Source organism: Heptranchias perlo, chromosome 43, assembly GCF_035084215.1.
Source record: "Heptranchias perlo isolate sHepPer1 chromosome 43, sHepPer1.hap1, whole genome shotgun sequence".
NCBI lineage: Eukaryota > Metazoa > Chordata > Chondrichthyes > Hexanchiformes > Hexanchidae > Heptranchias > Heptranchias perlo.
Genome location: NC_090367.1, coordinates 6,387,710 through 6,413,476, shown reverse-complemented (window position 1 = coordinate 6,413,476; position 25,767 = coordinate 6,387,710). Strand labels below are relative to the sequence as shown.

General features: G+C 43.4%; 1 protein-coding gene across 17 annotated transcripts in view; it reads right to left on the bottom strand.

Moving 5' to 3' along the window:
- The window catches only part of LOC137306476 (neurexin-2-like), a 1,403,359-nt gene that overhangs the window by 1,246,791 nt on the left and 130,801 nt on the right, over positions 1-25,767 (bottom strand). The window contains exon 3 of one of the 17 annotated variants that reach the window (XM_067975733.1): positions 12,104-12,119. The exons of 14 other annotated variants lie outside the window; for them this stretch is intronic. In XM_067975733.1, coding sequence (XP_067831834.1) covers positions 12,104-12,119 — 16 coding nt within the window. Of the gene's footprint in view, positions 1-7,084; positions 7,133-12,103; positions 12,120-24,305; positions 24,321-25,767 lie in introns of all 17 variants that reach the window. 2 more of the 17 variants (XM_067975725.1, XM_067975718.1) reach the window with 2 other exon arrangements.

The following is a 25,767-nucleotide window of genomic DNA, read 5'->3' as shown; positions in this document are numbered from 1 at the left end:
CCTCCCAGCTTCACATTAAATTTGCGGGACGGTGCTGGTCACCGTTTGCCCCCCTCTCTGTTAACTACGTCAGCCGGTGTCCGAGCCGTGTTGCTGCCACCGGCCTTATTTGTTGGCATGCCAATTTCTAGGCCAGAAAAACTATTTCCTCTGGTAGGGGAATCCAGAACAGGGAGCATAATCTTAAAATTATAGCTAGGCCCTTTAGGAATGGTCTAACTGAATGGTGGAACAGGCTCAAAGGACTGAATGGCCTGATCCTGTTCATATGTTCCAAACTGAAGGCTCTTGATTGGGGTATACTAATATCGGCATCCACAGCATTCAATACTCAATTGTACATGCTTGAAGTATTCCAGATAAATGCTTTGTGCAGCTCTGTAGTACTTGTGCGTCAGCCATTCTTGGCCAGGTTTACACTCTCAAGAAAGTGAAGGTGGGCTGGAATTTTCCTCTTCAGGGTAGAGTTCCAGCAGGGCAGAAGTTCCATCTGTCCCTTTAAATCTGGTCCATGACTTGATTGTCCACACCCTCATCTGGAATCAATGACTCTCTCAACACCATTTTGCTCTGGTGGCCTCATCTGTCGAATGCATGGCCATCAACCTCTTAGTTAGATAATGCATTTTTGTGTCTCCATCTCTTCGCTGAAGGACAACATGTGCCTTAGTGTTACTCAGCTTGAGGACATATTGTGTTTTGCTTACTTGAGCATCCTCTCAGCCAAAAAAGTTCCTGATGTAATTTGTCAAGTATTCCTAAGCAGCCTGTATAAATGTGGCCTGCTTAATTGAATTTCCCAATAGGTAGGGCAATGATTTGCTTCAGCAAGTGATTTGTTATCACTCAGATTTGCTCAGAAACTAACATTTTCACAGTTTCTGGGTCGATTTATGCAAAATTGTGGCATTCATCCAACAAATTGTGCTACACAGTTAAGGAATTTGCAGGATTTGTTGTTGGATGTTATGCCGTGCCATGAATTGTTCCAACAGGCTACTTGCAGGCGTAACAGACCAGCATGTCACCAGAAGCTCTCTTCCATACAGTTTGCTTGATTACTTCCAGAGATCAGAAGGAAGAGGTCAAAAATAATAAGCGTTTGTCATCATCTATTTGCAGAGCCCAAGGTGGCAAAACAGCCTGGGATTGAAATCCAATTAAAGAACTCTCCTCCATTCTGGGTGGCATGGTAGGCTACCTCACTTGACTTTCACCTATGGGACATGATTTCCACCAAGCCTGATCAAATGAAAGTCTCCTCTATCTGCTCTCTGTCAGGGATTGCTTTTAAATGTCCCTGGCATCTCAACCCAGATCCTCATGGATGGATATGTGCTGCAGCTCAAAACTGCCCCAAATTTGGCACTGAACTGGCAATCTCATTCAAGCAATGCCACAGGATGGATGTTAGAGAGCGATGTAGGGTTTCAAACTACATTCTGTCAATATTTACTGGGGCTCTCTCACATAGGAAGTGAGGGATATGCTTTGAGGTGGGGCCTGAAGCACACTGCTGAGGCACAACTGAGGGAGTCTTATCCTGCAATTAACACTGGGTTCTATGAAATGAAAAGTGTTCCATTTCCCAGCACTAACATCCCTTGATGAACACTAAATTCACTGGGGAATTTGTTTGATATATGGAAAAAAAACTCTCCAAAGAAGGACCATTCCCTAGTAACATTGTTGACATAGTAACACCTTCAATGGGTAAATGGAAATTTTCCAGATTCTCTCAGTACATGAAATACTTCAAATCTGTTTACTGGAATTAATGTTTGAATGGTTTTTTTGCTGTTTTTTAATTACTGATAACAATTAGTGATTTTTGCTAAACTCTCCACTGAATTGGAACCATCAGATTTGATTTCATTACAGCATGACAGGCACACAAATACAATCTTAGTGGGTATGTTAGCATAGTGATTACAGAACTGGACTAGCAACCCAGAGGTCATGTTCAAACCAAAAAGGTGCAAAGGGGTCTAGGGGTACAGATATACAAATCATTAAAAGTCAGGTTAATAAAGCCACAAAAAGTGCAAAGTACTTGGGTTCATTCCTAGAGGAATAGAATTCAAAAGCAGAGAAGTTATGTTAAACTTGTATAGAACCTTGGTTAGACCACACTTGGAGTAATGTGCACAGTTCTGGTCTCCATATTACAAAAAGTATATAAAAGGACGGGAGAAAGTGCAAAAAGGATTTACGCAGATGTTACCAGGACTGAGAAGGTACAACTATCAGGAAAGTCTGAACAGGCTGAGGCCTGATGTTTCCACTTGTAGGGGAGTCTAAAACTAGGGGTCATAAATATAAGATAGTCACTAATAAATCCAATAAGGAATTCAGGAGAAACATCTTTACCCAGAGAGTGGTTAGAATGTGGAACTCGCTACCACATGGTGTGGTTGAGGTGAAAAGCATAGATACATTTAAGAGGAAGCTAGGTAAGGGCATGAGGGAGAAAGGAATAGAAGGATATGTTGATATAGTGAGATGAAGTAAATGGAGTGGGAGGAGGCTCATGTGGGCCATAAACACTGGCATAGGTTGGGCTGAATGGCCTGTTTCTGTGCATAAATTCTATGTAAATCGCACCAGGAAAAAATGACCATGAAAGCTGCTAGATTATTGTGAAAACCCAACTGGTTCATTAATGTCCTTCAAGGAAAGGACCTGCCACTCCCGCCCTTGGAGCAACTAGGGATGGGCAATAAATACTGCCTTGCCAGTACCACCCACATCCCAAAATTTTTTTTTTAAATGTATATTTATACTGACTGCAGTGTCCAGCTATGATTCCCACTCCTGATCACAACCCAGTGCCTCCTGTTGGCAACTGTGCGTATTTGGGAGGGCAGGAGTGGGCCCCATTGTCATTGCTCTTTCCACAGTTGAATGGTCTGCTGACACTCGCCGTCTGGGCTTGGACATGGTGAATGGCCACTTGGGTGAACTATTGGAGGTCAACCATTGCACGTCGAAGAGTAAGTGGTTTCAAGAAAGAAGAAAAGAAAGAACTTGCATTTATATAGCGCCTTTCACCACCACAGGATGTCCCAAAGCGCTTTACAATCAATGAAGTACTTTTGAAGTGTAGTTACTGTTGTAATGTGGGAAATGCGGCAGCCAAATTGCGTACAGCAAGATCGCACAAACAGCAATGAGATAATGACCAGATCATCTGTTTCAATGGTTGAGGGATAAATATTGTCCAGAGAGGGTTGGAGAAATTCAGTGGGAAAATGTTTGTGCCAATGCGTACGGTTCACTTGGTACAATCACCACTCATACATAATGCAAGTTTAATCTAAGCAGCTAAACTATCAACTCACTTTTCTCATGAAAGAAGCTTGACTAAGTTTGTCACAACCCTTGAACCAATATTCAAGTCATGGCTAACAGGCTCAGAGGAGACATACCAGAAAAATTGAGGATTCCTAAAGATTACTAGATTCTTTGACTGTGGTCTACAGGACTAGAAAAAGTGGTAGATACAGTATATACCAGTGACAAAGCCTATGGATATTTTCAACTGATAACCCTCCACCTGCGGCGCACAGCAAACTCGCTGCTATATTTGCCTCTCAGCCTCTATTCATTGACTAACTGGTAAGTAAAAGTCCATGGGATCCAAGGGAAAGTGGCTACTTGGATCCAAAATTGGCTCAGTGGTAGGAAGCAAAGGGTAATGGTTGAACGGTGTTTTTGCGGCTGGAGGGCTGTTTCCAGTAGGGTTCCGCAAGGCTCAGTACCAGGTCCCTTGCTTTTTGTGGTATATATTAATAATTTGGACTTGAATGTGGGGGGCTTGATCAAGAAGTTTGCAGATGATACAAAAATTGGCCATGCGGTTGATAATGAGGAGGAAAGCTGTAGATGGCAATAAGATATCAATGGACTGGTCAGGCAGGCAGAAAAGTGGCAAATGGAATTCAATCTAGAGAAGTGTGAGGTAATGCATTTGGGGAGGGCAAACAAGGCAAGGGAGTACACAATAAATAGAATCATAGAAGGTTACAGCACGGAAGGAGGCCATTCAGCCCATCGAGTCCGCGCCGGGTCTATGCAAGAGCAATCCAGCTAGTCCCACTCCCCTGCCCTATCCCCGTAGCCCTACAATTTTTTTCCTTTCAAGTACTTATTCAGTTCCCTTTTGAAGGCCGTGATTGAATCTGCCTCCACCACCCCCTCCGGCAGTGCATTCCAGATCCTAACCACTCGCTGTGTAAAAAAGTTTTTCCTCATTTCACCTTTGGTTCTTTTGTCAATCATCTTAAATCTAAGTCCTCTGGTTCTTGACCCTTCTGCCAATGGGAACAGTTTCTCTCTATCTACTCTGTCTAGACCCTTCATGATTTTGAATATCTCTATCAAAGCTCCTCGCAACCATCTCTGTTCCAAGTAGAACAACCCCAGCTTCTCCAGTCTATCCACGTAACTAAAGTCCCTCATCCCTGGAATCATTCTAGTAAATCTCTTCTGCACCCTCCCTAAGGCCTTCATATCTTTCCCAAAGTGTGGTGCCTATTACTGGACACAATGCTCCAGTTGTAGCCGAACCAGTGTTTTATAAAGGTTCATCATGACTTCCATACTTTTGTACTCTATGCCTCTATTTATAAAGCCCAAGATTCCGTATGCTTTTTCAACTGCTTTCTCAACTTGCCCTGCCACCTTCAACGATTTGAGCACATATACCCCCAGATCTCTCTGTTCCTGTACCCCTTTTAGAATTGTTCCTTCTAATTTATATTGCCTTTCCTCATTCTTCCTACCGAAATGTATCACTTTGCATTTTTCTGCGTTAAATTTCATCTGCCACTTGTCTGCCCATGCCACCAGCCTATCTATATCCTCTTGAAGTCTATCATTATCCTCCTTGCTGTTTACTACACTTCCAAGTTTTGTGTCATCTGCAAATTTTGAAATTGTGCCCTGTACTCCCAAGTCCAAGTCATTAATATATATCAAGTAAAGTAGTGGTTCCAGCACTGACCCCTGGGGAACACCACTGTATACCTCCCTCCAGTCTGAAAAACAACCGTTCACCACTATTCTCTGTTTCCTGTCCCCTAAACAATTCTGTATCCATGCTGCTACTGCCCCCTTTATTCCATGGGCTGCAATCTTGATGATAAGCCCTCCAGCCGGCACTATATCAAACGCCTTTTGAAAGTCCATATACACCACATCAGCTGCATGCCCTCATCTACCCTCTCTGTTACCTCATCAAAAAACTCTATCAAGTTAGTTAAGCATGATTTGCCTTTAACAAATTCGTGCTGGCTTTCCCTAATCAATCCAAAATTGTCCAAGTGACAGTTAATTCTGTCCCAGATTATCGTTTCTAAAAGTTTCCCCACCACTGAGGTTAAACTGACTGGCATATATATGCCGGGTTTATCCTTACACCCTTTTTTGAACAAAGGTGTAACATTTGCAATTCTCCAGTCCTCTGGCACCACTCCCCACCACAGTATTTAAGCATGATTGGAAGATTATGGCCAGTACCTCCACAATTTCCACCCTTACTTCCCGGGTGACTTATCTACTTTAAGTACAGCTTTCTAGTACCTCTTCTTTATCAATTTTTAGCCCATGCAGTTTCTCAACTATATCTTCCTTTACTGAGACTCTGGCAGCATCTTCTTCCTTGGTAAAGACAGGTGCAAAGTACTCATTTAGTACCTCGGCCATTCCCTCTGTCTCCATGAGTAGATCTCCTTTATGGTCCCTAATCAGTCCCACCCCTCCTCTTACTACCCATTTACTGTTTACATGCCTGTGGAAGACTTTTGGATTCCCTTTTATGTTAGCGCCAGTCTTTTCTCATACTCTCTCTTTGCCCCTCTTATTTCCTTTTTCACTTCCCCTCAACTTTCTATATTCTGCCTGGTTCTCACTTGTGTTAACAACCTGACATCTGTCAATAGCCCTTTTTTTCCATTTCATCTTACTCACTATCTCTTTTGTCATCCAGGGAGCTGTGGCTTTAGTTGCCCTAACTTTCTGTCTCATGGAAATGTGCCTAGATTGTACCCGAACCATCTCCTCTTTAATGGCCACCCATTGTTCAATTACAGTTTTGCCTGCCAATCTGTGATTCCAGTTTACCCGGGCCAGATCTGTTCTCATCCCATTGAAATTGGTCCTCCTCCAATTGAGTATCTTTACGTTAGAGTGGTCCATGTCCTTTTCCATAGCTATTCTAAATCTTAAGATACTATGATCGCTGCTCCCTAAATGCTCCCCCACTGACAGTTGCTCCACTTGGCCTGCCTCATTCCATAGAACCAAGTCCAGCAATGCCTCCTTCCTCGTTGGGCCGGAAACGCACTGGTTAAGAAAGTTATCCTGAACGCATTTCAAAAATTTCTCCCCCTCTTTGCCCCTTATATTATTATTGTTATCCGAGTCTATATTATATTACATTGTTATCTCAGTCTATATAAATGGGAGCATACTGAGAGGTGTAGAGGAACAAAGGGACCTTGGAGTGCATGTCCACAAATCCCTGAAGGTAGCAGGACAGGTAGATAAGGTGGTTAAAAAGGCATAAGAGATATTTTCCTTTATTAGCTGAGGCACAGAATATAAGAGCAGGGAAGTTATGCGAGAACTGTATAAAACACTAGTTTGGCCACAGCTTGAGTACTGCGTACAGTTCTGGTCACTACATTACAGGAAAGATGTAATTGCACAAGAGAGGGTACAGCGCAAATTTATGAGGATGTTGCCAGGGCTGGAGAATTTTAGCTATGAGAAAAGATTGGATAAGTTGGGGTTGTTTTCTTTGGAACAAAGGAGGTTGAGGGGAGATTTAATTGGGATATATAAGATTATGACAGGACTAGATAGAGTGGATAGGGAGGACCTATTTCCCTTAGCAGAGGGGTCAGTGACCAGGGGTCACAGATTTAAAGTAATTGGTGGAAGGATTAGAGTGGAGCTGAGGAGAAATTTTTTCACCCAGAGGGTGGTGGAGGTTTAGAACTCACTGCCTGAGAGGGTGGTAGAGGCAGAAACCCTCAACTCATTTAAAAAGTACTTGGATGTGCACTTGAAATGCTGTAACCTACAGGGCTACGGACCAAGTGTTGGAAAGTGGGATAAGGCTGGATAACTCTTTTTTGGCCGGCACGGACACGATGGGCCGAATGGCCTCCTTCTGTGCCATAACTTTCTATGATTCTATGGTAATGACATGGTGATTGAGCCAAGATTTTTTTGCTATGCAGCAAAAGACAGCAGCAGAATGCTGTTGTTAGGAGAGTGGTTTATCCTAGCTTTCATACAAGTGAAAGGGCCTTGTTTAAATAGAACTATTGGATCTATAGCTTTTTTCTCCTCCTGTGGGAAAGTGCCTGGTTCCACTTGACAAATGCCCACTGTGGCGCTCACCATTTGGGGGAATCATAGGCACAGAGCTAGGTCCCAACACTCACTGATGTAGCATCTTGCAGAAATCTCTGGGATTAGCCTTTGAGTAACATTGTGGCTGGGATTGTGAGCTTTGACAAAAAGTTGGTGAATAACACATTACAGAGCCATCCCTCGAACACTACAATACTAACTGTCCTTAGGTTTAATATCAAGGGTTTGAAGGAAGAGTCCTGCTGTCAGTAACAGTGTGTCCCACCATATTTCAGTGTTCTTTAGATATCTGTATTCAGCTGATTTACACCATTATATAAAATTCTGTCAACTGGGCATAAATGAATCATGTCCTGCTCAGTCATGCAAAAAACAGGGCATAAGAGGCTGTACAATAATGTACACAACCACTTGCTATTCTGCACAATTTTTATTGCCATTCTACCTAATAGTTTTATACAAATGTAAAAATAGGTTCACATTTGTTTCTAAAATCCTTAACAGTGATATCATTCACATTCTCTTCAAACCCGTCAAGATCTAAAGTAGCACTGATAAGTAATCTTTTGTGGATGTATATAGGTCACCTACAAAGAAAAAGCAATGCCCTTTTACCTGTGGGCTATCCATGACTCTCCAAGGCTGATAATGCAGTTGCCACGCAGGATCATTGGGGCCGCGACGCTTAGGCGCTCCTCTTGCCTGTAAGGCAAGGCAGCTCGTTGGCATAGTTTATCAGTGCTCCCAGCAAATAGCAGATAACTAGAAGCTAGCTGAGATCACAGGGTGGGATTCACAGTACCAACAGCTGTAAGTGTCACTGAACACATGAAAATGACCGGGTGCGATTAGACGGTGAAGGTACTGCAGCGAAGGGTATCTCTATTTCATGGAAGAAGCTAAAGAAGCACCTCAGAGCTGTGGCCTGAACCTGGAAGGAGACGAGGAAGAAATATTGTGGCCTACGCAAGATTGCCAAGGCAAATGAGCATACTTGTGACAACACTTTAAATCGGTTGTTTTGCCATGCTTGGTTATTGCTCCTCAATGCAAATTTGGTACAGAATCACAGAGGGAGAGTTCAGGTTACTTTGCCAACTGCTACTCTTTGTAAGAACATAAGAACATAAGAAATAGGAGCAGGAGTAACCATACGACCCCTCGAGCCTGCTCCACCATTTTTTTTTAATTCGTTCATGGGATGTGGGCGTCGCTGGCGAGGCCGGCATTTATTGCCCATCCCTAATTGCCCTTGAGAAGGTGGTGGTGAGCCATCTTCTTGAACCGCTGCAGTCCATGTGGTGAAGGTTCTCCCACAGTGCAGTTAGGAAGGGAGTGCCAGGATTTTGACCCAGCGACGATGAAGGAACGGCGATATATTTCCAAGTCGGGATGGTGTGTGACTTGGAGGGGAACGTGCAGATGGTGTTGTTCCCACGTGCCTGCTGCCCTTGTCCTTCTAGGTGGTAGAGGTCGCGGGTTTGGGATGTGCTGTCGAAAATCAGGACATGGCTGATCTTCGACCTCAACTCCACTTTCCCGCCTAATCCCCATATCCCTTGATTCCATTAGAGTCCAAAAATCCATCCATCTCAGCCTTGACAATATTCAATGACTCAGCACAGGCTTTCAAAAGACAGCCTGTGGTTAGCAAGTGGTTGTGTACATTATTGTACAGCCTCTTATGCCCTGTTTTTTGCATGACTGAGCAGGACATGATTCATTTATGCCCAGTTGACAGAATTTTATATAATGGTGTAAATCAGCTGAATACAGATATCTAAAGAACACTGAAATATGGTGGGACACACTGTTACTGACAGCAGGACTCGTCCTTCAAACCCTTGATATTAAACCTAAGGACAGTTAGTATTGTAGTGTTCGAGGGATGGCTCTGTATTGTGTTATTCACCAACTTTTTCAAAAGAAGGAATTTCCCAAAGTTTTTCTGAAATTGGCCTAAGATTTTTATCTCTGTTTTTTTGCTTCTCCCAGGAGATTACAGGACTGAGGGTGGGGGCAGGGGGAGGATGCGTTGATGGTTGGTGTAGGTTGTACCATGTCACAACGAGACTGGCTTGACGGCCCAGTTGTCCTTTTCTTGTCCTTTATATTGGAGTGACTACAATTCAAAAGTACTTCATTGGCTGTAAAGCGCTCAATAGCCACTTGTGGTAAAGCATTCCATGGGTCCTGAGGTTGTGAAAGGCACTATATAAATGCAAGTCTTTCTTTCTTTCCAGTCTGTGGCAGAAAGTATCGCTGGGTTAACCACTTTAGGGAATCAGATTGAAGCTTCCGTAATGCAGAGCTTCACTGTTGCCAGAGTTACACAGAATTACATAGAAATTACAACAGATAACGGTCATTTGGCCCAACCACTCTATGTTAGTGCTTATCCTCCACGCGAGCAGTAGTCCTAATCTCATCTGCCTGCGTATTCCTCTTTCCTTCAAACCACCTATCTAACCCATTTTTAAATGTTGACATGGTCTCTCCTTCAACCAAAAACTCCGGTAAGTGCATTCCACAGCCTCAAAAACCTCTGTTGTAGAAAACCTCTGTCTTAAAATTCTTACATTTAATCTTTTTTTTTATTCGTTCATGGGATGTGGGCATTGCTGGCGAGGCCAGCATTTCTTGCCCATCCCTAATTGCCCTTGAGAAGGTGGTGGTGAGCCGCCTTCTAATCTTGTATCCATGCGCCTCATTTTAAGCCTCTCAACCACTGGTAACAGTCTGTTTCTATCTATTCTGTTCCATCCCTTCATAATTTTAAACACCTGTGTCAAATCATCCCATAATGTCCTCTGTTTCTAATGAAAAGGGACCCAATTTTTCAATTCGCCACACATTTCCTGCACGCCAATCAAATGACTTACAGGGAAGTTGCACAATGTACAGGCCCAGGCAACCACTTCATCAGCATCACAGCCCTCTGGAATAGAAAATTCCAAAGATTCACAACCCTCTGAGTGAAGAAATTCCTCCTCATCTCAGTCCTAAATGGCCGACCCCTCATCCTGCGACTATGCCCCCTAGCTCTAGAAGAGATCGATAGATTTTTGGATCTAAGGGAATCAAGGGATATAGGTATCGGGCAGGAAAGTGCAGCTGAGGTTGAAGATCAGCCATGATCTGATTGAATGGCGGAGAAGGCTCGAAGGGCCGTATTTTTTTTAATATTTGTTCATGGGATGTGGGCATCGTTGGCGAGGCCGGCATTTATTGCCCATCCCTAATTGCCCTTGAGAAGATGGTGGTGAGCCGCCTTCTTGACCGCTGCAGTCCGTGTGGTGAAGGTTCTCCCACAGTGCTGTTAGGTAGGGAGTTCCAGGATTTTGATCCAACGACGATGAAGGAACGGTGATATATTTCCAAGTAAGGATGGTGTGACTTGGAGGGGAACGTGCAGGTGATGTTATTCCTATGTGCCTGCTGCCCTTGTCCTTCTAGGTGATAGAGGTCGCGGGTTTGGGGGGTGCTGTTGAGGAAGCCTTGGCGAGTTGCTGCAGTGCATCCTGTGGATGGTACACACTGCAGCCATGGTGCGCCAGTGGTGAAGGGAGTGAATGTTTAGAATGGTAGTTGGGGTGCCAATCAAGTGGGCTGCTTTGTCCTGGGCTGATAAGTGGCAAGTAACATTCGCGCCAGACAAGTGCCAGGCAATGACCATCTCCAACAAGGGAGAGTCTAAACCACCTTCCCTTGACATTCAACGGCATTACCATTCTTTGAGTGTTTGATGCTTGCTATCCTTGTGTTCTTCTCCATGTGGATAGACTGATGGTTGGGGAGCAGAAACAAAGAGTTAGGATTAGGGTCAAGTTTCTCAAAATGGAAAAAGTGGTGACTGGCGTTCCAGAGTTGGGACCACTGCTATTTACTATGATCTGGATTTGGGGAACAATATTGAAATTGTTGATTGTGAGTGGCAAAAGAACCAAAGGCGACGTGAGGAAAAACTTTTTAAAGCAGCAAGTAGTTATGATCTGGAATGCACTGCCTGAAAGGGTGGTGGATGCAGATTCAATCGTGGTTTTCAAAAAGGAATTGGATATATATTTGAAGGGAAAAAATTTGCAGGGCTATGGGGAAAGAGCAGGGGAATGAGACTAACTGGATTGCTCTTACAAAAAGCCGGCTAGGGCTTGATGGACCGAATGGCCTCCTTCTGTGCTGTAACAATTCTATGATTCTATGAAATTTGCCACTGATACCAAATTGAGGGGTGTGGAAAATTATATTGAAGGATATTATATGGGGAGTGAGCAGAAGAGTGAGATTAGACCAGGTGGCTCATGTGGAAAAACACTGTAGACTTGATGTCCTTTTTTTATCATTCAATCTCAGGATTTGGGCATCACTAGCAAAGCCAAAATTTATTGCCCATCCATGAGAAAGTGGTGATACAACTCAGTGGCTTGCTAGGCTGCTTCAGAGTCAACCACAATGGCGTGGGTCTGGAGCCACATATAGGCCCAGACTGTGTAAGGATGGCAGGTTTCTTTCCTCTAAAGGACATTAGTGAACCAGTTGGTATTTTATGACAATCTGACAAGCTTCATGGCCACTTTTACTTGCATTTTATTTCCAGATTTTTTTTTAATGAATTTAAATTCTCAAACTACTATGGTAGGATTTGAACTCGTATTTTCTAGATTATTTGTCCAAATCTTCTGATTACTAGTCTAGTAACATAACCACTATACTATCGTACCCAAGCCTTCATTGTACTGAAACTTTCCAGTTCAACTTAAAGTTCTTCAAATCCACCCACTTATCCCCTTTATGATTGTCAAAACTCCCACTCTTATTTCAACAGGATCAGTTTTAGTTCCCTTAGCTTCTTTACATAGCTTACTGATTCAAGAAATAGTGAAATCCTGCATATTTCAGTTTAAACCTTTCAATGCTTCTACACCTTTTCAGTGGTATATGATTAAAGCTGGATACGGTAGTACTCCAATGCTTCATGAAATGTCATGAGTAGCTCCTGGAATTTGTACCCTATGGATCCACTTATACATTTTGTAAATTTGCAGAGGTCAATAATTCAGACCAAATAAATAGGTTGCAGGTTGATTTAGATATGTTAAAGGAATGGGCCCAGGTGTGGCAGATGTCCTCCAACGTGGACAACTGAAGTGTCCAACATTTGGGGTTGGAAAATTTCAGACGTGTACACCAGGCAGAAGTACTGATTAAAGGCGACAAATCAAGTACGAGATCTGGGGCCACCGGTTGACAATTCCATTAAAAGTACACAAGCAATGTGAAGTGACTAGAGGGAAAGAGAACAGAGGGTTCGATTTTTGTCTTTACTGCCTGGGCATTAAGCTTCACCTAGGTGGAACACAGAACGGAAAGTGTGGCAGGGAGTTACAGAACCTGATTGATTTTCCTTCCATTCATTTCAATGGAAGGAAAATCAGATGTGTTCTGTTTTTACTGCCCTGGCAATGCTTAGTGCTCAGACAGTATGGACAAAAATCTACCCTGGGTTTTAGGTTGCATAGTTAGGACCAGCAAAACCAAAAGTACTATATTTTGGCTATATATGCACACTCGGAGATTGTATCCAGTTTGGGTTCCTGCACATGGCGAAGGGTATCAAGGCTCCAAAGAATGTGCAGAAGAGGAAACCAAAACAATACCTAGGCTCAAGTCTCAGTTATTAGGATAGACTCCAAGAGACAGGGCTAGTTAGTTCAGAGAAATGTAAACATAATTGAGGTTTTTAATATGATAAATGGGTTGGACTCAGTCCAATTGTATCAGTTATTTGAAATGGATAAGGATAGTGGGGCTAGAGCAGAGTTAGGCTAGATGCTGGGAAGTATTTCTTTTCGCCAAGGGTTATCGTCCTACTGCACAGACTACCGACACAAGCAGAGGTATAGATTTGCTACAGTCCTTTAAAAGAGAACTTGACAAGTTCCTGGGAGAAGACGTTTCCACGTATAGAAGGTAAATTGCTAGTAAATTGAGTTTATGAGGAGAAATGGCTTACCTCAATCTCCTGGAGGTTTTCCTTGATAGCTTTCGAGAGTTGGAGAGGAATTTCCTAGAGCTTTTCTTGCATTGGTTACAGTTTTTTCTCTGCTTTTTGCCTCTTCCAGGAGATTACATTGTTAGCAGGTGGATTCAGTTTTGTATGTGGCTACACTGTGTCTGGACAGGGCAGGCTGGATGGGCCGAATGGTCTATTCCCACCCATCCTTTCAAATGTTTGTACACATTTCAAATTCACAATTTATATTAACGATTTGGATTTGGGAATCGAAAGTACAATTAAAATTTGCGGACAACACCAAAATGAGGGGTGTAGTTAATTCAAAGGCAGAATGCGTCAAAATGTAAGAGGACATTAATAAACTTGCGAATGGGAGTGTAATTGGCAAATGAATTTCAATATAGATAAGTGTGAGGTGGTGCGTTTTGGTAGGAAGAATAAGGAGGCCACATACTGCTTGGATAATAAGAGTCTAAATGGGATAGAGATAGATTTAGGGCTACAGATACATAAATCACTAAAAGTCACTACGCAGGTTAATAAGGCCATAAAAAAGGCAAATCAAGCACCAGGGTTCATTTCTAGAGAGATAGAATTGAAAAGCAAAGAAGCTATGTTAAACTTATATAGAACCTTGGTTAGATCACACTTGGAGTATTGTGCACAGTTCGGGTCTCCATATTATAGAAAGGACATAGAGGCATTAGAGAGGGTGCAAAAAAGATTCACAAGGATGATACCAGAACTGACAGGATACCCTTATCAGGAAAGGCTGAACAGGCTGGGGCTCTTTTCTCTAGAAAAGAGAAGGCTGAGAGGTGACCTGATAGAGGTCTTTAAGATAATGATAGGGTTTGATAGGGCAGATATAGAGAAAATGTTTCGACTGGTGGGGGGGGAGTCCAAAACTAGAGTTCATAACTATAAAATAGTCGCTAATAAGTCCAATAGGGAATTCAGGAGAAACTTCCTAACCCAGAGAGTGGTGAGAATGTGGAACTCACTACCACAAGGAATAGTTGAGGCGAATAGTATAGATGCATTTAAGGGGAAGCTAGATAAACACATGAGAGAGAAAGGAATAGAAGGATATGCTGATAGGGTGAGATGAATTAGGGAGGGAGGAGGCTCGTATGGAGCATAAATGCCGGCATAGACCTGTAGGGCCGAATGGCCTGTTTCTGTGCTGTAGTTTCAATGTAACTTGATGCATATTTATTTTGCATTGGTTTGTCTCACAACATAAAAATAGTTTAAATGCTGGTCTACCTTTTTTTTAGAACACTGGATCCAAAGTCCATGGTAAAGGACAACATCAAGGTTCAAAATAGTAGGGCATAGTGGTGAGGTGACTAACTTGGGTTTTAAAATCCAATAGGATGCAGGAAGAAGGAAAGACAGAGAGAAAAAGATTTCCATAGTTTCGAGGTCCTGAGAAAGAATTAGACAGAAAAGGCATTGGTGCGATGAATCTTGATATCAACATTATGAAGATGTAGGGAAGAGGAAAAAAGTGTGAAAATGCGTATGTGAAGCTTAAGAGGAAGGTTCAGAGGAATAATGGCCACGGCAGTATCGATAAAATGGAGAAAAAAACAAGAAAGGCTGTGTCAGATTGTAGGCAAGATATGTGAGAAGGGGTCACTATCATAAGACAAGCTTTCTTCATAATCAACTTTCTGCTGCACATACTTTAATGATATACCTCTCATTGTGTAATCATATTTGCTATTTTTAGTAGCAGAAGTTATTAACACACATTTCTCAACATTAAATGCCATTTGCCGTTCAAATGCCAATTGCGCAGTTTCTGTAGATCGCTCTGACTAATACTTGGCCCCTTGAAACATACTGACTTCATATGCAACTGGGTGTTATTCATAATCCTCAGATATTCCACTTAAAAAACCTTTGTCAAGATTATCAATAACCCCTGAGGCATTCTGCTGGTCGCAGCTACCCATTTAGAACTATCTCTATTGATAACTGTCCTCCTTATCCCAGTATCCAGTCAATTAATAATGCAGTTCAACTTTCATTGTAGGCATAAGTCTCCTGTCATGAACCTTGTCAGATCATTGCTGGACCTACTTCCTTACCCTCATCCACTAACTGTAAAATGGCTGTCTGGAGTAACAGAATCAGAATTGCTTCAATGCTTCCTGGAGTAGCTGATTTGCACCTGCTTCAGGTGTCCACGAGTGCCTGCAAATCTGGTCACAATTTGAAGAGCGCCTCTGAACAAGCGCAATTGCAGGAAACTCACATTTGTAAGTTGGGGGCATGGCCAGTATTATGGGTGGAGATGCATTCTGGCGGAGGGATCGATAGACAAAGATCAAAGAGATTTGCGCGTATTGTACTTTTAGGCAGCTTACTTGCTTTGCACTTCGATTGTGCGTGTCTCTGAGTGCAAATACGCAGGAAATTCCAGATCGTTGTCACTGTTTGTTAAACTAATTTCTCCGTGCCTTATGACAGAACATCGAAACTGGTGACAGCATAAAAACACAAATGCTTCTAGAAAGTTTAAGCACCTCAGGGGAATCCATATCAAATCATGGGACTGAGAACAATATTCTTTAGATTTCTGAATCTAATACTGCACTGGAAACTATTTTCAATCTACAAATCTGAAAATCAGGTTTCAAATTTTTTTAACAAGAATCACCAAATAGCAATGCCCATGCAGTTACCAAGAATTGGCAGGGATGACTTGTGAAACTAACAATCCCCCACTCTGCAAACTCACAGAAGCTCGAATAGATCCGAAATGGACAACTGAAATTTATTTAGATTTGCAAATAACTTTACTGCTTTTTTGAAAGAAATAATTCCTAGTTTTCTTACCTTAATCCATGGCATCTCCTTTGTCAGGGGAATAGGACGGTCTTGCTTTTGGTGCACAGTAGACAGAATTTTCACTGATTCCGTCAACACCACCACTTAGGTGACCTGTCATGAGATGGACATAATCCTCTTGACACAAACCATCTCATCACTTGGAGGCCCAAGAACGAATCAGCTGACAATAGCACTGTATCTATTGGCCCTCTGAATGACTCCAGCAGGATTACATTGTGTTGCTGGAGCAATGCAAAAAAATGATAGGGTGTGGAAAAATTCTGATCCACATTTTGGGTGGGGGGGGGTCAAAAATTTGAGGTAGGAGATCATTTGCTCTGTCCCTCCCCCACGAGCCCATCCCTTTATCATTTCTTGTCTCCTTTAGATGAAACAGCCCTCATGGAACAGATATTCAGGTCTCACACCACTAGGTGGGATAAACAGCCCTTTGAGATGAGTGTGACTCCAGCAACTTCTATTGTTTCCAAGACCAATTTGTGCCAAATGAGTAAACCAATTGTAATAGCATTACCAGCAGTTAGGAAAGGCAGTTCAAGAGGTTGCTGTGTCTTATTTAAGAATGTCCAACCTTTTAGAGCTGGGGGCACGTGATTACACAATAATTCAAGTCCCCATACACAAAAATGCAAGTCCCATGCATAAAAATGTGAGACCCCCCATGCACAAAAAAGCAATACCTTGCAAGGCCCCCATCTTTATTTCCCCCTCACGAACTCCTCCACTCATTTGTCCCATCCTCCCTCGCCTGGCTCTTTCGCTCTCTTCATATAGTTCTTTCTCTATTTTCCTACCTCTCCACTTTCTGGTCCTCTCTCTGCTTTTCAGTTCTCCTCCCTTATTCTCTAGTCCTCTCTCTCTCCCCCTCTCTGTTTTCTGGTGTTTGCTATCCTCTGCTTTTTTTCTCTCCTCTTCTCTGGATTATGATGCACAAGTACATAAATAATAAAGCAGCATGGGGAACAGGAAAGAACGTTTCAACTCTTTAAAATTTCCAGGTTGAAGGGCTGGTAAAGGCTGTCAAAATCCACCAATCAGGAAGCAGCCTAAAGTTCTCCAGGCCCGGGAACTTTAAACAGTTTGAAGGTACGAAGTTGACTTTGCACACCAGATCAAAAAAACAGAATTGACAAGAATTTCAAACACCAGGTCAAAAAAAGTTCATGGGCCAGATGTGGCCCAGAAGCAACATGTTGAACACGATTGATCTAAATGGATAGGTTGAACATTGATTGGACTGGTGGTAAGAAACATAAGAAATTGGAGCAGGAGTAGGCCATACAGCCCCTCGAGCCTGCTCCGCCATTCAATAAGATCATGGCTGATCTTCGACCTCAGCCCTATCCCCATATCCCTTACCCTAGAGTCCAAAAATCTATCGATCTCAGCCTTGAATATACTCAACGACTGAGCATCCACAGCCCTCTGGGGTAGAGAATTCCAAAGATTCACAACCCTCTGAGTGAAGAAATTCCTCCTCATCTCAGTCTTAAATGGCCGACCCCTTATCCTGATTCAATGCCCCCTAGTTCTAGACTCGCCCGCCAGGGGAAACAACCTTTCAGCATCTATCCTATCAAGCCTTCTAAGAATTTTATACATTTCAATGAGATCATCTCTCACTCTTCTAAACTCCAGAGAGTATAGGCCCATTCTATTCAATCTCTCATGGGACAACTCTCTCATTCCAGGAATGGTCTTTTCTTCTTTCTTTTCATATGTTCATATGTCAATTCTTTTTTTTCATTCGTTCATGGGATGTGGGCGTCGCTGGCGAGGTCAGCATTTTATTGCCCATCCCTAATTGCCCTTGAGAAGGTGGTGGTGAGCCGCCTTCTTGAACCGCTGCAGTCCGTGTGGTGACGGTTCTCCCACAATGCTGTTAGGAAGGGAGTTCCAGGATTTTGACCCAGCGACGATGAAGGAATGGCGATATATTTCCAAGTCGGGATGGTGTGTGACTTGGAGGGGAACGTGCGGGTGGTGTTGTTCCCATGTGCCTGCTGCTTTTGTCCTTCTAGGTGGTAGAGGTCGCAGGTTTGGGAGGTGCTGTCGAAGAAGCCTTGGCGAGTTGCTGCAGTGCATCCTGTGGAGGGTACACACTGCAGCCACAGTGCGCCGGTGGTGAAGGGAGTGAATGTTAAGGGTGGTGGATGGGGTGCCAATCAAGCAGGCTCAATCTCCGCAACACAACAGTTACATCAAGACTCAAGTCAATCTGCACAACACAGAGTTACATCAAGACTCAACTCAATCTGCACAGCACAGAGTTACATCAAGACTCAACTCAATCTTCACAACACAAGAGTTACATCAAGACTCAAGTCAATCTGCACAACACAGAGTTATACACAAACTCAAATCACTCTCCCGATCACAGGACCTTCCACTCAAAGAGGCTCATGCAAACCAGCCCCAAACACTGAATCGTATCCAACTCAACTGGCTCAAGCCCGTCTCCCCATACAGACTTATGCCCAATCAAAATGAGGTTAAACAAACTGAAGTTAGTTGCCCCAATACAGTCTCCTGTCACCTGATACAGAATCACATCGAGGGGAACAGGATCATTGCCTGTCTCCTCAGTACACAGTCAGCTCAATGGCCTCGAAATAGTTTTCCCAAGACTCGCACCCAATTAATTAAGGTCAGAGAGCTCTCCCCAGTACAGTCACACTCATTCAAAAAGCTAAATTCAATGTTCCCAACAGAGTCTGTATACTAACAGGTTCAATTCAATCTTCCTCACAGCTCTCTGTGAAATTCTCATTAATTCAGGGTTACATCAAAGCTCTCCAGCAGGCCTGGTGCAGTATGTCGATCGCAGGCACATGCATCTTCCTCCCTACCTGCCAGTTCTTGATCTCAGCTAGGTTGCTAGTGAGATGTGCAAGGAAAATGTCAACTTCTTTTAGTATGCTGAGGAATGATGTGACGTGCAAGCTAACCTAAAGGTGCAGAAAAAATTTAACTCGGGACAGGAGTGCTGTGGGTGACAGTATGAAAGAGTGGCGGTTGTGACAGCAGGGATTGATAGTATTACAGGGGTGCTATGATTGATCACCACATTAAGAACTCCAATTACTGAAATAAAATGGCACCATTGACTAGAGAAGACAATGAGAGCTACAATTAGTCTTTGAACGTCATGATTGGTCAGAGGAGATGTCTGCCACAGTTTCCACGCTCGATCGCTATAAGTCACCCACTCCCAGAAGTGCTATGACTGGGTAATCGGTGAGGACAGGGTTGGCTTGGCTTTCATAAAATTCACAGTTAAATAGCCCAATGATCAGTGTTCAGGCTTGCATATTAAGAATGACCATTTGAGCAAATTATTGCTGCCTGCGGAGTACCTTTGGTAGATGAGGGTGAGGAGTCGAAATTTGAAGGAGGGAGAAGAAGTTGGCGTGCATTGTTCACAAGCATTATCACAGCACATCAACTGAAAGGAAAGAACATAAGAAGAGTCAAGGACCTGAAAGCCACCGAAGCTTATCTCTCCAGAATTCAAAATCTTCTATCCTGGAGGTCGGCAGCTTCTAAAACAGAGGGTGATCTACTTCACCAGGAGCCGAAAATGTACCCTTGTGATTTTCTTTTTCTTCTTGGAAGATTATCCCAGACATTTCTCACACTTTGTGAAGAAAATCCTTTCAGTATCTGACTTTCTCACTATTTTATATTTATGCCCTCCTGTCCAATATTCAAAAGGTACCTTATCCAAGCCATTTAATCTATATAAAATATATTAAAATTTTTACATCTGTGTGCACTTCCAGTTAACTTTTGCCATTATAAATTCCCATGTCCATCTTATAATGGAAACTTGTCATGCTGTAATTGCACCCACTCCCTAGAGTGTATAATTTTAAAATGGGGACGCAATTACATCTGCACACCTAATTATTCAATTATTCTTCAAACCACTAATCCTGCCTGACCTGAACACTACACTTGGTCTTGACTACTGTGTGTACAATGCCATGGGAGAGCGACTATATTATACATGTTTCAATGAGGTTCCCCTTTAATTGTCTGAGAACCATAGAACTACAGAAGTATGCAGCACAGGAGGCCATTTGGCCCATTGTATCTGTTCTGGCTCTTTACTACACCAATCCAAAACGAATCCCACTGCTCATAGCCCTAGATCTTCCTCTGCTTCAAATGTTTACTCACTTTTTCCTCAAAAAATCATCTCTGCCGCAACTGCACCTTGTAGCAAAGAATTCCACCCTCTATTAACTCTCTGACTAAAGAAATTCCTTCTAATCTCTCTCTTCTCACTAGCCTGTAGAGATGAATTATTTTTCACCTTTTGTCGAAGGCCATTCCTTTTACATTTTTTGTTATTCGTTCATGGGATGTGGGCGTCGCTGGCGAGGCCGGCATTTATTGCCCATCCCTAATTGCCCTTGAGAAGGTGGTGGTGAGCCGCCTTCTTGAACCGCTGCAGTCCGTGTGGTGACGGTTCTCCCACTGTGCTGTTAGGAAGGGAGTTCCAGGAGTTACTCTTGTGCTCTCTGCAGCCTCTCCAATCCTTCGACATCCTTTTTGTAGTGTGGCAATCAGAACTGTATCAAATACTCCAAGTATGGTCTGACTCATGCGTTTCAGAGCTTTGATCCATTCTTGTGGATAAATATCTCATTTTTAAAAAAAATACATTTTTAACTGCCTCACCACAACATCCAAGCATTGTCACATACAAAAGTGTCACCCAGTAAGTCGATTGACAAATTTTAATAAAATGGCTAAATTCAGATGGGATGCCTGTAAAGCTAATTATATCTCCCACTGGGGAAGCAAGAGTATGCCACAGACTTCCACTGCAGACTGGGAACTGTCGATAGGAACTATTGTGAGGAAAACAGCTATTTTTATTCTCTCCATTAACTCAAGCAGAAGTGAGAATTCACTCCCCAACCAGGTTTTCTCCCCACAGTGCCTACTACTATTGACTCACCTTGGGCTATGATTATATGGATGCTGGCTGGTCTCTGATACCTTACATATGTGGTTATTCTTTATAAGCAAGCATACAGAGTGAATAGTGGCAGGCCATTGCACCAGGGATGGCGGGATAGATGGACAAGTCCATCATTCGCACATACAAACTTTCTAGCAGGGTCATTGATAATGATTAGGAATGGGAACCCTGCCTGATTTTTTTCGCCTCCTTAGCCCAGAAATGCCATTACCAATTGTAAAACTTCCCACTGTTGCTCCTACTGAGATCAGGGGGGTGATTTTAACCCCCAAGAATGGGTTGGTTGGGGACGGGCGGGAGTTGAAAATAATTGTTTTTTTTGGGTCGCAACTGCAAAATTTTCGGACTTTGCATTTCCAGTGGGAAGCCTGTACTTTTACGTGCCCAAGTTACACCCGGAAATATGACCCAAGAAACAACTATTTTCAACTCTCACCTACCCCCAACCCACCTGTTCTTCAGGGTTAAAATCACCCCCCAGGTAATTCAGTACATTCTGGGAATCAAGCATGGGATTGTTCTGATTGGTATGGCTCAGTACTGTAATGGGCATTACATTTACCCGATAAGTAATTTGAGGAGCTCTGCAAGCAAGAGGAGTAAAATTGACGCTAACACAAGCACAGGGATTCAATCTAATGACAAAACAGCCACATTTAACTTTTGTTTTGGCAGGGCCATAAAGAAAATCAAATATTTGATGCTCATTCTTAATAGTTGTGGGAAAGGTTCAACTTTTCCATAGCTATCATGATTAAATATTTATGAGGGCCATTTTGTGAAAGACAATTAAAAAAACATAGATAAAAGTGTGATGGAGTCAGAAGATGGATTATCTATAAAATTACACTGACTGTCTGAGCACTGGGCAAGCTCAGTTCCCCATATAGTTCAGTAGTTTAATGCACTGCCTATTGTACAACTGAACCATAAACTCCAGGGGACCAATTTTAACTTGGTCAAATTGGTGTTAACAAGGCGTTAACAGCCTCAAAATGGGATCGATAGACTTACTATCCTGTCATGGCTGCCGCCCTTTTTAAAAAGGGCCTACCGCTGGGTGACTGAAACGCCTGCCTATTTCGGGGATAGGTCCTTTCAATATGCAATTGGAGTCTTATGATCTGCATATAGGACCCCGATTGCCATTTTGGGAGACAACTGGGTGGGGTGTTGGCCGTGCCCAGTTTTACTGGCAGTACAGTAAAAGAGCCAGTGGTTCAGTGGGTAACACTCTCGTCTCTGAGTCAGAAGGACATGGGTTCAAGCCCCACTCAAGAAACTTGAGCACATGATCCAAGGTTGACACTTTAGTGCAGTAATGAGGAATGCTGCACTGTTGGAGGACCCATCTTTTGGATAAGATGTTAAATCAAGGCCCCATGCCCTCCCGGGGTGGACGTAAAAGATCCCATGGCACTATTCAAAGAAGAACAGGGGAGTTCTCCCTACATTACAATAGTGACTATACTTCAAAAGTACTTCATTGGCTGTAAAGCACTTTGGGTGGTCCTGAGGTCATGAAAGGCACCATATAAATGCAAGTTCTTTCATTACTAACTCTACTACCTCTATGAGGTGCTCCCCAAGTGGCTTCAGCAGAGCTGGTGGAAGACTGCTGTTGCTCATGTGGGGACCCTATAGATGCTTGTGGCTGGTGACTCCTGGGAGCTTGAACTTCTGAGGGCCTGGCTGCAGACTGCAACACTTCAACTACTGCCAGGGCAGTCTGGCCCAGCTGGCTATCTGGTAGTATCGTTGGTATTGGTTGAGGTGTTTGGTGAGGAAGCAGATGTGTTAAGATCCTGAGTCACATGGCTGGGGCTCAACTCATCATTCATCTGTGGTAGAGCAGATTGCAGAAGATGAGTGACACCATTAAAGCCCCTATCCATTTGTTCCACCAATCTGACCAAGGCGGATATCTGCCTCTCCATGGAGGACTGCAGGTTTAAGCCAAGGTCTGCATGGCAGCTGAATCATTAAAGCTGCAAATGCTGGTGACACTGACTCCATTTGTGAGGACCCAGCTGCAGTGTCTCTGGAGGTGGCCACACTCTCCAAGGTAGACTGCAGAATGCTGATGTCCTGGGAGATACAGGCTGTAAGCAGACTCCTCCACAATTCCAATACCTGATCTAACTGCAATAAAAACAGAAAATGCTGGAAAAGCTCAGCAAGTGATATAACTGTTGTGTGAAGCAAGCAGTTTTCTTCTCAGTGCTGGGCCCTTGAAGTCTGCATCTCTGTTCTCCTCAGCAGAGCTGGGAGATGGCCTCGCCCTCCAGTGAGCTGTCTCCTGGGATGTCCCTGCCACCAGTACCTACTGCTTCTCACTAGTACTGGGTGTTTTACTATGTGCAGATCCCTCTAACCCAGCTAGGGTGTCAGTCTCTGTGCTGGTGCATAGAAGTGATGGAGAGTGTGACAGTGCCTCCTCAGAAGGATTCTCCCCCTCAGTAGTCAAGCTGCGTAATTGTGCATTCTTCAGAGGTTCATGAAGGGATACAAATAATAGTCAGAGACCCTGTTCATAGAAGCCCCTAGCCTCGAAATGTCCCATCTTGACAATTCTTGTAGGGCCACTGATCTTAAGCTCCTGCTGCTCCAGCTCTGACAGCACCATGAGGTTGGGTGGTCCTTTGCTTGTCTTATGTCTCTCCCTGTTGTTGTGCGTTGTCTTGTCCTGCAGAGAGAGAGGTCGAGAGTTAGTGAGTGTATTGTACAAAGGAGAGTGTATGTTGTCAGATGCAGAGAGGGAGAAGAAGCAAGAGGTAGTCAGGATGGGAGATATTGAAGTGAAAGGTGCGTGGAGTGTGAAGTGAGGAAGGAGCCATGAGAGAAGCTGGTGATTGTGCAAAGGCTAGCAAGCTCGAAGAGAATGGCGCTGGTGACTGCTGTGAACGGAGCAAAAAAGAGGTGAGTGTGTGTTTGTGATGAGAATGAGAAGTGGTATAGTGTGCCCTTGTGCTGGGTAGTGAAGGATGTGATATCATTGTTTAGGGTCTGATCCATATGAGGCCATTGCTACCACCAGGTCCTTCCAACCATTATGGTTCAGGGCTCTCACTTGTGCGTCATCAGCAATAAGGCCCTTGCTGTGAAGAAGCACCTTTATGTTATCATTCCATCTTGTTTTGGGTCTGCCTCAAGACCTCTTCCATGTTGGTGGTGGTTTGGTGGTGAATGCACTTGTTGGGTCAGATTAGGAGGTGTCCGTACCAGAGGAGTTGGTAACAGTCAACCAACTGGGACAGCAGTGGTTGATGAATCAGGTTGTGTAGAGCCTCATTTAAGATTTTGTCCTGAGGCGTAACCTTTAGTAGTGTGCGGAGTGATCTAGAATCAAATCCATCAATTTGTCTATTCATTATTTTGGTGTGTGCCCACATTTTTGAGCCATATTTAAATATGGATATTACTAATGCATTGTACTTTGAGATTGCGACTGATGTTCGATCTCCATATGTAGGATAGAGAGTTCATCGCAAGGGCAATGTGACCACAGCAGACAAGAAAACAGTCCCCATTAAAGGAAATCACGCCTACATTAATATGTGAATTGTGTCACTGATTCCACTGTCTTGCATGGATTGTCATCTATTGTGCAGGTAGCTGGAATGAGGTTATGTTCTTGCGATTTGGTTCCAGCTGACCCGAAGACCAAGGCTAGATGTCTCTTGGTCAAAGACTTGTCGGGCTTCGTTGAGGGTGTCCACAGTTTCGGCCACAGACGCTATGTTGTCAACAAATTCCAGACTTGGTTATATATTGTTATTACCTAAGCTGGCCCCGCATCCATGATTTTTCTGTTGTTGACTTCACAACGTAGTCAACACCTGGCAAGAATAAGGTTAGGCCGAAATCACAGCCCTGGCATACTCCACTATTGAACTCAAAAGGCTCAGAAAGATTTTTGTCAATGTGGACCCGGCTGCTTGTGTGGGCACAAAACTCTCTGATAAATGATATCATTTTGGTAGGGACATCTAGATTGTCCATGGCTCCTCTTACACTCTCTACTCAGTCAGTCAAAAGATTTTTTCAAATCACTGTATTTATGTGATGGAGGAGAGGGAATTGTTAAGAGTGATGGAGGAAGGGGAAAGGACTGTTGCCATGTGTTGCTGAGAGACCTGGACAAATGAAGAGCTGTACTCACCCTTGCTACTCTTGTGAGGTCACTGAAGTATTTCCTGCACTGGATCCAGGTCCCGGGGATGATAATCTTGGAGCTGACAATCTGAGCAATCTCTCTCCATGCCTGGTGGACTTGGTTTTTTGGGGGATCCTCTTGGCGTTGGCTAGAAAGAGAACTTCCCTCCTTACCCTGAACTCTTCCAGCAGGATTCCCACAGATTCCTCACTGAACATGGAGACTTGCCTGCAACTCATGCTAACTCAGTTTCCTGCTCCACCACTCCAACAGCGAAATATTGCAGAAGGGACTGCAACCTTGTTTTAAGAGGTACATTCTGGCTTTAAATAGGCGTCTGGCTGACCTGCCGAA